At 35.0% G+C, this 13,535-nt stretch overlaps 1 protein-coding gene across 3 annotated transcripts in view; it reads right to left on the bottom strand.

The window, feature by feature from the left end:
* Positions 1-13,535, bottom strand: part of Tsg101 (tumor susceptibility 101) — a 60,772-nt gene that overhangs the window by 35,315 nt on the left and 11,922 nt on the right. For all 3 annotated transcript variants that reach the window (XM_026414489.2, XM_026414490.2, XM_077797516.1), the window contains one exon: positions 6,401-6,527. In XM_026414489.2, coding sequence (XP_026270274.1) covers positions 6,401-6,527 — 127 coding nt within the window. The remainder of the gene's footprint in view (positions 1-6,400; positions 6,528-13,535) is intronic.

Here is a 13,535-nt window from a genome sequence, read left to right as displayed (position 1 = left end):
AGTTCAAGTAGTAAAAATTGTGAAGTCACTTAATTCTCAAATCATTAAACATGAGTGAGAACACTCATGAAAACCGCAACAAAAACAATGTTGTAAAGAGGTCAACTTGGTCAGCTACATAAGTTCTCAAGGAGTCTATAAAGTAAGAGGTGGTTTGATTTACATTTTGGAAGAATGAAATTTCTGGCCTCATTTGGTCCAAGATCAGCTTCTTAGAAAGTGAGCTCTTTATTGTATCTAAGAAATCTTTGACATTTCTTTTACAATTATGTTGACCAATTCACACAGTTGATTTTGTTGAATTGCTTGAGAACTTAAAACTTTAAAATACAATGAGAAGTATCATAAAAATCAACAACAACAACAACAACAAAACTTACATTCTGTTCATCCAAACTGGTTAAAAACAAAACAAAAGCTTGGAAATAATAGGAAAAAAATTAAAATCCAGCAATCTTAAAAGAATGCTTTACACATTCTTTAAAGAGAGCACTAACAGCACAGAACTGAGGTCAGTGATATCAACAAGCTAAGCAATACAGAGGAAGAAAAAGAGAAGATGATTTTAGCCTTAACTGGAAATGACTTGTTCTTAGAATCAATGTTTCCTCAGTAAAACTTTTTCTTTGATGACACAATGACAAATCATTCTTTAAGTCAATAAATAAATATTTTAGTGCCTTCTATTTTATAGTCACTGGGGATCTGAAGGAGAGGTTAAGAGAAGGCTGAAAGAAAGAAACCCTGGCCTCAAGCTAGGGATACTGCTAGATTCCATAAGAGATTTTTTCTTTCCCAGGCATAAAGCACAGCTGACCTTTGAAAACATCTTTTTGAGAAGATGAGGCTACTACCAAGTATCAGCAACACATGCAATTACTACCCAACTCCCATGTGAGTTTCTTTTCTTTTAAGACATTAGTGGGCCTTTATTTTGTTTACTTATTTATATGAGGTGCTGAGAACTAAACCCAGTGCCTTGCACATGCTAGGCAAGCACTCTACCACTGAGCCACAACCCCAGCTCCCTCTTTCTCTCTTTTAACATACAAACCATATCCCATAAGTGTAAGCAATTTCCTCATAATTTTAAGCAATTTTTCTTTTCTAAATTTATAAGAGATAACTCTAAGAATTAAAATATTGGGCTAAGAATGTAGCTCAATGGTAGAGTGCTTGCCTAGCATGTACAAGGCCCTGGATTCAATCCCCAGTACTACCAAAAAAAGTTATATGAAATATTTAGCTATAACTCATAATCACTACTAATAAATGTGGATTATTATTCTCAAAAAAAGAAGTTAGATTGTAACACTTTTTTTCTTTTAAAGAGACATGGTATTGACATATTAATACCATGACATTGGTAGACCTTGAACTCCTGGGCCCAAGCAATTCTTCTGCCTCAGTCTCCTGAACAGCTGGGACTACAAGCAGGGACCACCAGGCCTGAGTAAAACACCTCTACACAGAAACTTTCCCAGGCACCACGCATGCCATAGCCATGGAGTCATGAGGGACCCCAATCTCAGACACTGGTCTCCCAATCACTGTCACCACTCTCCATATAATACATTAAAAAACAACCTTAGAAATTATGCTAAAATAAACATTTTCTCAGTAATGATAATAATAAAAAAGTACATAATTTCTCAACCATAATGGATGTTTATGTATCTAGCCACACTGCTTGGCTATTCCTTATAGTATGTGTGTGTGAGATGGATGGAATTCAGACTTTAATTTCTTCTTTTTTGTACCAGGGATTGAATCCAGGGGTGCTTTATTGCTGAACTATACCTTTAGTCCTTTGTATTTCGAGACAGTGTCTCCCTAAGCTGCTTAGGGTCTTGCTAAACTGCTGAGACTGGCCTCAAACTTGCGATCTTCCTAGCTGGGCCTCCCGAGTCACTGGGATTACTGGTACGTGCTATGATGTCTAGCACAGACCTTTACTTATTTATTTTGATACTGGGGATTTAACCCACAAGTGCTTAACCACTGAACTACACTCCCACTCATTTTTATTTTGAGACAGGGTCTTGTTAAGTTGCTTATGGTCTCACTAAATTGCTGAGGCTGCCTTTGAAATTGTGCTCCTCCTGCCTTAGCCATGGCACCTGGTCAACCTTTATTTCTTTATAGTTATATCTAATATTAATACTTGTCTAAATGGGTAAACATATTAAACTGGATCCAATAGTCTAGGCACAGTGGTACACACCTGTAATCCCAGCATCTTAGGAGGCTGAGGCAGAAGGATTTTGAGTTCAACACCAGCCTCAGCAATAGTGAGGAGGTAAGAAACTCAGTGAGACACTGTCTCTAAATAAAATACAAAAAGTGTCTGGGGATGTGGCTCAGGGGTCAAGTGCCCCTGAGTTCACTCCTCAATACTAGACTGGATAGACAATAAACTGGTCTCTTTCAGCCATTTAATTAGCTCTAGAGTGTTTAATGTAACTTACAGTGAGTACAAAATTAAACTGCAGTAGTGACCATAATAGAGCGGTCCCTTTCTAGACTATTATACTTCCAATGTCAATGTGAAACTGAAAAAACTTTAGAAAGAATAATGTCACTTGGGAAACTACCTAGATTTCTGAAAAGGTTATCTTTGTATTAGTGATAAACTGTCAATGTTATTTGAGCAAATAAATAAGAGTAATGAGATCAGAAAATATTTGCTATTTCAAACTCAAATGATCAAAAATATTTTCCACTCTAGGGCACTAAAGTTAACAGGATTTAGTAAGAGAAAAACAAAATTTCTCACCCCAAAGTATCACTACTAGCTTTAAAAAAAAAAAAAAAAAAAGCTAATCCTAAAACCAAGTTTATTTTGGGAAGGCAGGGAAGGAAAAAGAAATGGGGTTCTATAGTTCTTTGTTAAAAACAGTTTATTTTGGGGGGCTGGAGATGTGGCTCAGCGGTAGTGCGCTCGCCTGGCATGCGTGCGGCCCGGGTTCGATCCTCAGCACCACATACCAACAAAGATGTTGTGTCTGCCGAGAACTAAAAAATAAATATTAAAAAAAAAAAAAAAAACAGTTTATTTTTCTGGAACAAGACAGGGATGCCCTCTATCACCACTTCTATTCAATACAGTTCTCGAAATACTGGCCAGAGCAATTAGACAGACGAAAGAAATTAAAGGCATAAAAATAGGAAAAGAAGAACTTAAATTATCACTATTTGCAGATGACATGATTCTATACCTAGAAAACCCAAAAGGGTCTACAAAGAAACTACTAGAACTAATAAATGAATTCAGCAAAGTGGCAGGATATAAAATCAACACGCATAAATCAAAGGCATTTCTGTATATCAGCGACAAAACTTCTGAAACGGAAATGAGGAAAAACACTCCATTCACAATATCCTCCAAAAAAATAAAATACTTGGGAATCAACCTAACAAAAGAGGTGAAAGATTTATACAATGAAAACTACAGAACCCTAAAGAGAGAAGTAGAAGAAGATCTTAGAAGATGGAAAAATATACCCTGTTCATGGATAGGCAGAACTAACATTATCAAAATGGCGATATTACCAAAAGTTCTCTATAGGTTTAATGCAACAGCAATCAAAATCCCAACGGCATTTCTTGTAGAAATAGAGAAAGCAATCATGAAATTCATATGGAAAAATAAAAGACCCAGAATAGCAAAAGCAATTCTAAGCAGGAAGTGTGAATCAGGCAGTATAGCGATACCAGATTTCAAACTATATTACAGAGCAATAGTGACAAAAACAGCATGGTACTGGTACCAAAACAGGCGGGTGGACCAATGGTATAGAATAGAGGATACAGAGACTAATCCATAAAGTTACAACTATCTTATATTTGATAAAGGGGCTAAAAGCATGCAATGGAGGAAGGATAGCATCTTCAACAAATGGTGTTGGGAAAACTGGAAATCCATATGCAACAAAATGAAACTGAATCCCTTTCTCTCGCCATGCACAAAAGTTAACTCAAAATGGATCAAGGAGCTTGATATCAAATCAGAGACTCTGCGTCTGATAGAAGAAAAAGTTGGCTCCAATCTACATATTGTGGGGTCAGGCTCCAAATTCCTTAATAGGACACCCATAGCACAAGAGTTAACAACAAGAATCAACAAATGGGACTTACTTAAACTAAAAAGTTTTTTCTCAGCAAGAGAAACAATAAGAGAGGTAAATAGGGAGCCTACATCCTGGGAACAAATTTTTACTCCTCACACTTCAGATAGAGCCCTAATATCCAGAGTATACAAAGAACTCAAAAAATTAGACAATAAGATAACAAATAACCCAATCAACAAATGGGCCAAGGACCTGAACAGACACTTCTCAGAGGAGGATATACAATCAATCAACAAGTACATGAAAAAATGCTCACCATCTCTAGCAGTCAGAGAAATGCAAATCAAAACCACCCTAAGATACCATCTCACTCCAGTAAGATTGGCAGCCACTATGAAGTCAAACAACAACAAGTGCTGGCGAGGATGTGGAGAAAAGGGTACTCTTGTACATTGCTGGTGGGACTGCAAATTGGTGCGGCCAATTTGGAAAAAACAGTTTGGAGATTCCTGGGAAAGCTGGGAATGGAACCACCATTTGACCCTGCTATTGCCCTTCTTGGACTATTCCCTGAAGACCTTAAAAGAGCATGCTACAGGGATGCTGCCACATCGATGTTCATAGCAGCACAATTCACAATAGCTAGACTGTGGAACCAACCCAGATGCCCTTCAATAGATGAATGGATAAAAAAAATGTGGCATCTATACACAATGGAGTACTATGCAGCAATAAAAAATGACAAAATCATAGAATTTGCAGGGAAATGGATGGCACTAGAGCAGATTATGCTTAGTGAAGCTAGTCAATCCCTAAAAAACAAATACCAAATGTCGTCTTTGATATAAAGAGAGCAACTATGAACAGAGAGGGAGGAAGAGCAGGAAGAAAAGATTAACATTAAACAGAGACATGAGATGGAAGGGAAAGGGAGAGAAAAGGGAAATTGCATGGAAATGAAGGGAGACCCTCACTGCTATACAAAATTACATATAAGAGGTTGTGAGGGGAATGGGAAAATAAACAAGGAGAGAAATGAATTACAGTAGATGGGGTAGAGAGAGAAGATGGGAGGGGAGGGGGGATAGTAGGGGATAGGAAAGGTAGCAGAATACAACAATTACTAATTGGGCATTATGTAAAATTGTGGATGTGTAACCGACGTGATTCTGCAATCTGTATACGGGGTAAAATTGGGAGTTCATAACCCACTTCAATCTAATGTATGAAATATGATATGTCAAGAGCTTTGTAATGTTGTGAACAACCAATAAAAATTAAAAAAAGAAAAAAAAATAAAAGAAAATAAGAAGCAAAAAAAAAAAAAACAGTTTATTTTAAGATACTGTAAATGAGGGCTGGGGTTGTGGCTCAGTGGCAGAGTGCTTGGCTAACGTGTGAAGCACTGGGTTTGATTCTCAGCACCATATATAAATGAATAAAAAAAAGTGCAAAATCAACAACTAAATAAATAAAAGATACTATAAATGATACTAATTTTCTGTCCATAAATTGTGTTGTAACAACAACAAAAGTTCTTTGCTAGATTCCTATTCTGCTTTGTAAGGCAATATGCTCTTCAAGAAAGAATGGATTAGAAAAGACAATGATTTTCAGCAGAAGAAAACTGAAAGCTCACATAATTGTCTTAAAAGAAATCAATCTGGTTCATTATACTCTTAAATACTTTCATAAAAAAAATCAGTTTAGAACACAATTAAATCAATATAGATTTAGTAAAGTCAAAACAAATAAGTACAACCAACTCCCAGTTATTCAGGGTGATCTTTAAGTATCAGTAAGAAAATTTTTTAAAAACCCTGATAATAGGGAAAATATATACCAATTAGGGTATATACCTTTCCAAAAATTATGAATTGGCTGTACTAATGAGAAGAAAGCTGAGAGCTAGATATCCAATTGTGTATACCCAGAATAGCTGATTGTGAAGGATTTAGTTGACTTTATAGTATATTCTTATCTGCAACACTGACCCCTAGAATGTTGACTACTTTTCAAGTTATATCTGTTTCCAAGCTGATCAAATAAAGCTATTCTGTGGCATGCATAATTTTAAAAATTTAGCTCTATTCCAGCATTTTCTCCTCCATTTTGGAATCCAGCACACCCATACTTAGATTTCTACCCACAAATGGAAGCCCAAATGCCAGTCTTTGGTAGGAATCGGTACATGCAGATGTGGGGCCTCAGAATATCTCCCAAAACTCCACTAACTTGACAGGCTAAAAAAAGTAAAGTGAATATATTAAATTTCTTAAGTAAGACTTTTTACAAGGCTTTTTTTAAAATCAAAGCTCAAGTCTACTTACTATTTGGTGGCCCTGTTGCTTGGTATGGTGGATAGGATGCTGAAATAGTAGGACGAGAGAAGACTGGTGGTTCATCTCCAAATACCACAATCATAACCTGAATAAGCCCCAACAAGTCTGACTGTGGCTAAAAGAGGAAAACAAATTCATGTCAATTATAAAGTTGCTTTTTGGCAAAAAGCTAAAGTTTGGTCATTTCACATCAGTTTTCAATTCAGTTTTGACAGTTTTATTTGCAGATTCCCAATCAAAAATATTCCATTTCTTAGTTTATTTTAACATTAGGTGGTTTTTAAATATTATTTCTATATTCATGGCAAGGTTCTTGCTTCAAGTATATAAAAGCAGTATATTGCAAAATTCATATAGTATTGTTCTTCTCCTGACTACACAGAGCTTATCAAAACTTATTGTCAATGGAAGATTCAAGCATATTGGAACAAATTCAGGAATGGATATAAACAAGGGCCACTTATTTAAGATCTTTAAAAGACAGCAATGATACCTTGGAAATATGTGTTCTTAAAAATGATTTTTAGGGGCTGGGGCTTATGGGCACTGGGTTCGATTCCCAGCACCGGATATAAATTAAATAAATTAAAGGTCTGTCAACAACTAAAAAGAATTTAAAATAAAGATAAAACTGATTTTTATTAAAGGCAGTATTATGAACTCTGAATTCATAGGTACTTTAGTTTAGAAATTGCTGTGTTGTAAAAAAGATAAAAATTGTTAAAGGACCTCTCCTTCCTATAACAGGGACAGTGCTTGTTTTTCAATAAATGTTGCTAAAATTTTCTCTCATATATTTATTGATAACTGATTTAAGGCAAACTATGTTTTTTTTAATATTTATTTATTTAGTTAGTTAGTTCTCGGCGTACACAACATCTTTGTTTGTATGTGGTGCTGAGGATGGAACCCGGGCCGCACGCATGCCAGGCGAGTGTGCTACCGCTTGAGCCACATGCTCAGCCCTCAACTGGCTTTTTAATAGTTCTATTTTTACTCCTTAACCTATCCTGTGTATATCTTATCTCAAATACTTTTTCCATGAACTCATCAGTTTTTGATTGATGGTTTAATCATCTCAATCAGCTAAACTCCTTCATATTTCATATATATATATATATATATATATATATATATATATATATATTTTTTTTTTTTTTTTCTGCAGTGCTGGGGACTGAACTCAGAACCTGTTGCATGATAGCCTCTCTACCACTGAGCCACATCCTCAACCCTTGTAACTTTTTCTTCTCCCGATAGAAGAGTTAGTAGCAATTTATACATTCCAAAGAACCAAATTTATCTCATATTCAATTTTGATCCACCTTATAGAAGATGACAATGAAAACATTTTCCAGTATGTATATGCTGAGGATGGGGGTAAACATGTAGTATCTACCTGTGCAGTACTCAAGAGTATGTGTTGGGGGTGGGAGCTGTTATGTGGTGTGGCCACTTAGAACATACATGACCCACTCTCTCCAATTTTTTAGTTCAACAGAACTCCAAAGTGTACAATTGCCTCATGTAAGCTTTTTTTTTTTTTAGTTGTAGTTGGACACATTATTTATTTTTATGTGGTGCTGAGGACCGAACCTAATGCCCCACACGTGCTAGGCGAGGACTCTACCACTTAGCCACCATCCCAGCTCCTCGTGTAAGCTTTTTTAAAAACTAAGACAATTCACATACCATAAAACACTTCTAAAGCTTACAGTTCAGTGACTTGTAGTTTACTCATAAAACTGTGTGATCATCACTACCATCTAAGTTCAGAATATTTTTATAATCTCAAAAAGAATTCCTGTGCCCTATTAGTAGTCATGTCTCATTTTCTACTCTGCAGTCCTTGGTAATCAGATCTACTTTATCTCTACAGATCTGCCTCTTCTGTATGTTTCATTAAAATGGAATAATATAACAAGTGACCTTTTTGTGTCTGGCCCCTCTCAGCATAATTTCCCAATATTCATCCATATTGTAGTATGAATTAGTTCTTCATTCATATATTCTTAAAACTACAATTTTGTCGAAACAAATTTTAATTCGTTATTACACTTTTTCACACTTAATTCTGTGAAATGAGGATTAATCTAATCTTTAATCTGTTTCTAGGCCTATTATAAAGCAACAGGTTACAGATTCAGAATGACTTGCTGACTATATTGCTATAGGATATGAAAGAAATAACAAAAGTATTGTAGCAACTTTATTTTAATATTTTTGTGGTGCTGGGGATTAAATCCAGGGACTTGTGCATGCTAGGCAAGCATTCTACCACTATATCCCAGTCCTGTAGCAGTTTATTTTGGTTCAAACACCTAAAGACCCATTAAACAGATAATACCTTTATAAAATTGTTTTCCTATTGAAAACCCCATAAACTTAAGCAACATTCCTTTCTTCTCCATCCCTTTTTACTTGTTTGCTTTTCTAATAAACAATAAAAAGGTCAGATTTTATATCCTAAGCAATATATTAGTCAGGATTAGGATATTTTTTAATATTTATTTTTTAATTGCAGGTGGACACAATATCTTTATTTCACTTTTATGCAGTGCTGAGGATTGAACCCAGTCCCTCACGAGTACAGGCGAACACTCTACCACTGAGCCACAATTCCAGCCCCAGGATTAGGATTAATAAGTAACTTAACTAGATAATGATAAGTGATAGAAGTTTTATATTGTCATGTAAGATTACTACAATATACACTGAAACTTTCCCTTATACTTAGTTATAACTGAGAAGTTTTCTACAAATGTCCATGCTCCTTTCATAATAGAGAACTGTTGCTGAGAATAAGCTGATTAAAATTTCCAGTGCTCCTTACAGTAGTGTTTATCAACGGAACATAGCCAAAGTGACTTAATTCCTAAATGCTTAAATTCCATGCTAGGTGGATAAGAAAGGAGATATTCTTTACTGCTTTCTCTGCTCTTCCTGAATGCACAGGACTCTGAAGTCCTAGTAGGACATGGTTGCATCACAAATTAGAGAGAACCTGGGTCTCTAAAGCACAAAATAAGGAAAGCTGCCTGCCACTGAAGGAACACTCCCAGTGAACTATAATGTAGGCAAGAAATTTCTAAGTGGGCAAATTGGAATTAACTGACAGGAATTAATATTTTACCAGGATTCTCCATGGTATAACCTCATCTATCACACCAAAGTTTGCCACCATTATTTAACTGTTTTTAATCATATTTGTGAAATGTCATACAGAAATATATGAAACATATGTAACTTTAAAAAATAATGATTAATTACAGTATCTGTGTAGCTATTACCCAAGTTAAGAAACAGAAGACTGCCAAAAATGTAGAAAGAAAGTATTTCCCTTCCTGACTGCATCCACCTCCATCAACTCTAGAGGTAATAACTACTTCTCTGACAGCAGACATTCTTTTGCTTGACTTTAAACATACTACCTTGTGATTTCCTAAACCAGATACTGTTTAATTTTGTTTGTTCTTGAACTTCACATTAATTAAACTACGTATTCTATCGGGACTTCTTTTGCTTAGCAATTTTTGCAGGATTCATTCTTCAACAGAGTACTTTTTTTTTTTTTTCAATTGCTGTATGTTGTTCCAATGAATGAATATACTATCACTTCTTTAATCTTTCTCTTGCTATTGATACTTTTCTGAGTTATATCCAACCAACCTTTGGCTACTAACCACCACGCCTCTATGAACATTCTTATTTCCCAGTACACGGTTGCAATGGTGATTTTTGTGCAGAGTTCTCAACTGAGGGTGATATTTTTACCTCTCAGGAGATATTTAAAACTCAAGACATTTATGGCTGTCACAACTGCATGTGTGTTATGCTACATCTTGTGGGTAAAGGTTAAATGATCTTCATCCTACATTAAACAAGACAACCTTCTCAGAACAATGAATTATCTGACTCACAGTGGTAACAATGCTGAGGTTGAAAAACATTTTTTTCTAATGTATACACCAAGGGATGAGACAGCTAGTTCATACAGTATGTATTTTTATAACTTCACAGACTATACCAAACTGATTTCCAGAGCAGTTTTGCCAATTTTACTCCTACTAGCAGTATTTAAGAGTTCCTTTTTCTTTACATCTTTACTCTTCGTACTGTAACCAACAGTACAAATCTGGTGAATATGCAGTGATATCTTTTTGTGGCTTTAATTTAGAAATCTTCAACTACTAAGCAAGGTTAAACATCTTTCCATGTTTACTGCCCATCTATATTTCTTTTTTATCAAGTTATTTGTTCAAATCTTATTTTTACTTTATTATTATATTTCCTAAACAATTCACAAGTTATTTACATATTTTGGATATTATTCTGTGGGCTCTAAGTATACAAATATTTTCTTCCAGTGTGTGATTAGTTTTTCACTCCCCCCCCCCCCAGTACTGGAGATTTAACCCAAGGGTGCTCTCCCACTGAGCTACATCCCTAGCCCTTTAAAAAATTTTTAAAAACTTTACAGGGCCTCCCTAAATTACCCAGGCAGGCCTCAAATTTAGCAACCTTTCTCCCTCAGCCTCCTCAGTAGCTAGGATTATAAGCATGTGCTACTACGCCCAGGTCTTCACACTTTTAAATGTGTTGTTCATGAACATAAGTTCTTAATTTGTATAAACTCTAGGTAAATGGGTAAGTTTTTTAATTCTTTGGCTGTTAGGAAAAAAAAAAAAAAGTCCACCTACTAAAAGATCATAGACAATTTGCTAAATTATCTCCTAAAAGCCTTTTACAATCTACCTGAAATTGATTTATGTCTATTTTTAAGAAGGAATTCAACTGTCACAACTTCATCATTGAAAAATTCATTCTATCCCCCACTGATATAAATTATTAGTTTTATACTAAATTTTGCTATCTGTAGGGCAAGTCTCTTTCCCATTCTCCTTATAAAGCACCTTGACTATTGTCAATCTTTTGCATCTCCATATACATTTTAGATTTTGCTTAGAATTTCACAGATTAACAAATATACAAGCAAATAAAAACTCCTCTTAGGATATAGATCAACTGTATAGAAAAAACATTTTTATAATATTAAATCTTCTAATCTATGAATAAGGTTCTCTCTTTTTTGACTCAGGTTTTCTTTAATGTCTTTCAATAAAGTTTAAAATCTTTTCCATAATATAATATACATCATTTGTTAAGTCTATTCTTGTATTAACTACATTAAAGAAATATATTTATCTTCCAGTTCATTAATCCTCTATTATACTGAATTCAATCTGCTATAAACTCATCTATTGAGTTGTTCTAAGATTTCCACTTGGTTCCTTTTTAATACAATTCTACATCTTCTTTTCTTTTCCTTCCTTTTTTTTGTGGTGCTAGCGATTGAACCTAGGGCCTATAACTCTGAGCTAAAAACCCTAGCCTTATATTATTCTATTTTTCAGTTCTAAGTTTTTCTCTTGGTTCCTTTTAAATTCAATTCTCTCAAGTCATTTTTTTTCTTTCTTGTTTTGTTTTTGGGTACCAGGGACTGAGCCACATCCCTAATCCTTTTTTTATTTAGAGACAGGTCTTGCTAAATCGCTTAAGGCCTTATTAAGTTGCCAAGTCTGGCTTTGAATTTGCAATCCTCCTGCATCAGCCTTGAGTTGCTGGGATTACAGGAGTGTGCCACCATGCCCAGCTTATTATCTATTTTGTTGAACACATTAATCACATCTTGATAACTGGGTTACCTGAGGTCAGGGAGTGTCTTGTTTCTACTATCTTTTTTCCCTGCTGGTTCCCTTTCTTTATTGATGTATTTAATAATTTAGCATATCTCATGGTACATATACAGTGGAATATTACTCAGCCATAAAGAAGAATGAAATTATGGCATTTGCCAGTAAATGGATGGAACTAGAGACTATCATGCTAAATGAAATAAGCCAATCCCCCCAAAACAAAATGTACTCTCTGATATATGGATGCCAATTCACAATAGGGGGGCTGCCGGATTGAATAGGGAGGAACAGGAGCTTTGAAAGAAGAGGGGATGGGAATGGAAAGATAGTAGAATGAATTAGACATAACTTTTCTATGTTAATATATGAATACATGGGGCTGGGGCTCAGTGGTAGAACACTCGCCTAGCATGTGTGAGGCACTGGGTTTGATCCTCAGCATCACATAAAAATAAAATAATAATGCCCACCTATAACAAAAAATATTAAATAAATAAATAAATATATATATATATATATATATATATATATATATATATATATGAATACATGACCAGTATGACTCCACACCAGGTACAACCACATGAATGGGAAGCTATACTCCATGTATGCATGATGTCAAAATACATTCTATTATCATGTATAACTAAAAAGGACAAATAAAAAATAAATATATAAAATGAGGGCTGGGGTTGTGCCCCAGTAGTAGAGCACTCGCCTAGCAAGTGCGAGGCCCTGGGTTTGATCGTCAGTACCACATAAAAATAAACAAACAAACAAATAAATAAATAAAGATATTAAAAAATATATATTTCTACAATAAATGCAAGTGAAAGAAAAGTCCAAGATTTTAATGCAATCCACTACATAAAATGCAACAAATGATCCATGACATTCTCCATAGTCTTTTTTTTTTTAAATAATTGTTTTTTAGTTATAGGTGGACACAACATCTTTATTTTATTTTTATGCGGTACTGAGGATGGAACCCAGTGCCTCATGTATGCTAGGCAAGCAGTCTATCTCTGAGCCACAACCCCAGCCGCTCTCCACAATCATTTACAATACTTTCTAGACATCTAGTTAGCTAATTGTTGATGCTGAAGATTCTATCAATAACTTAATAAAATTTAACAAAAAGATAAAAAAAAGAATTCAGCATATCTCTTCAGGAGGGAAACTCAAGATCTGACTTATTTCTTTATAGCTTTCTTTTCTCTTAAATCTTTTGTTTTAAAGGCCTGGCTGTCTTGACAGTCAGAATAGCAACTTCTGTCTTTCCATCCACTTTAGGTTGTTTGAAATTCTGAAGGCTTGTCTGGCCCTCCGTCCAGATTCTTTCACCCTGCATCCAGAAACAGTAAATACCACTAAGGGACAGGGCACAGTAGCACATGCCTCTAATTATAGTGACTTGTGGGCCTCAT

The sequence above is a fragment of the Urocitellus parryii genome, chromosome 4, assembly GCF_045843805.1.
Source record: "Urocitellus parryii isolate mUroPar1 chromosome 4, mUroPar1.hap1, whole genome shotgun sequence".
Taxonomy (NCBI): domain Eukaryota; kingdom Metazoa; phylum Chordata; class Mammalia; order Rodentia; family Sciuridae; genus Urocitellus; species Urocitellus parryii.
Note: the sequence above shows the minus strand (reverse complement) of the source record. Positions and strands in the feature narration are given on the sequence as shown.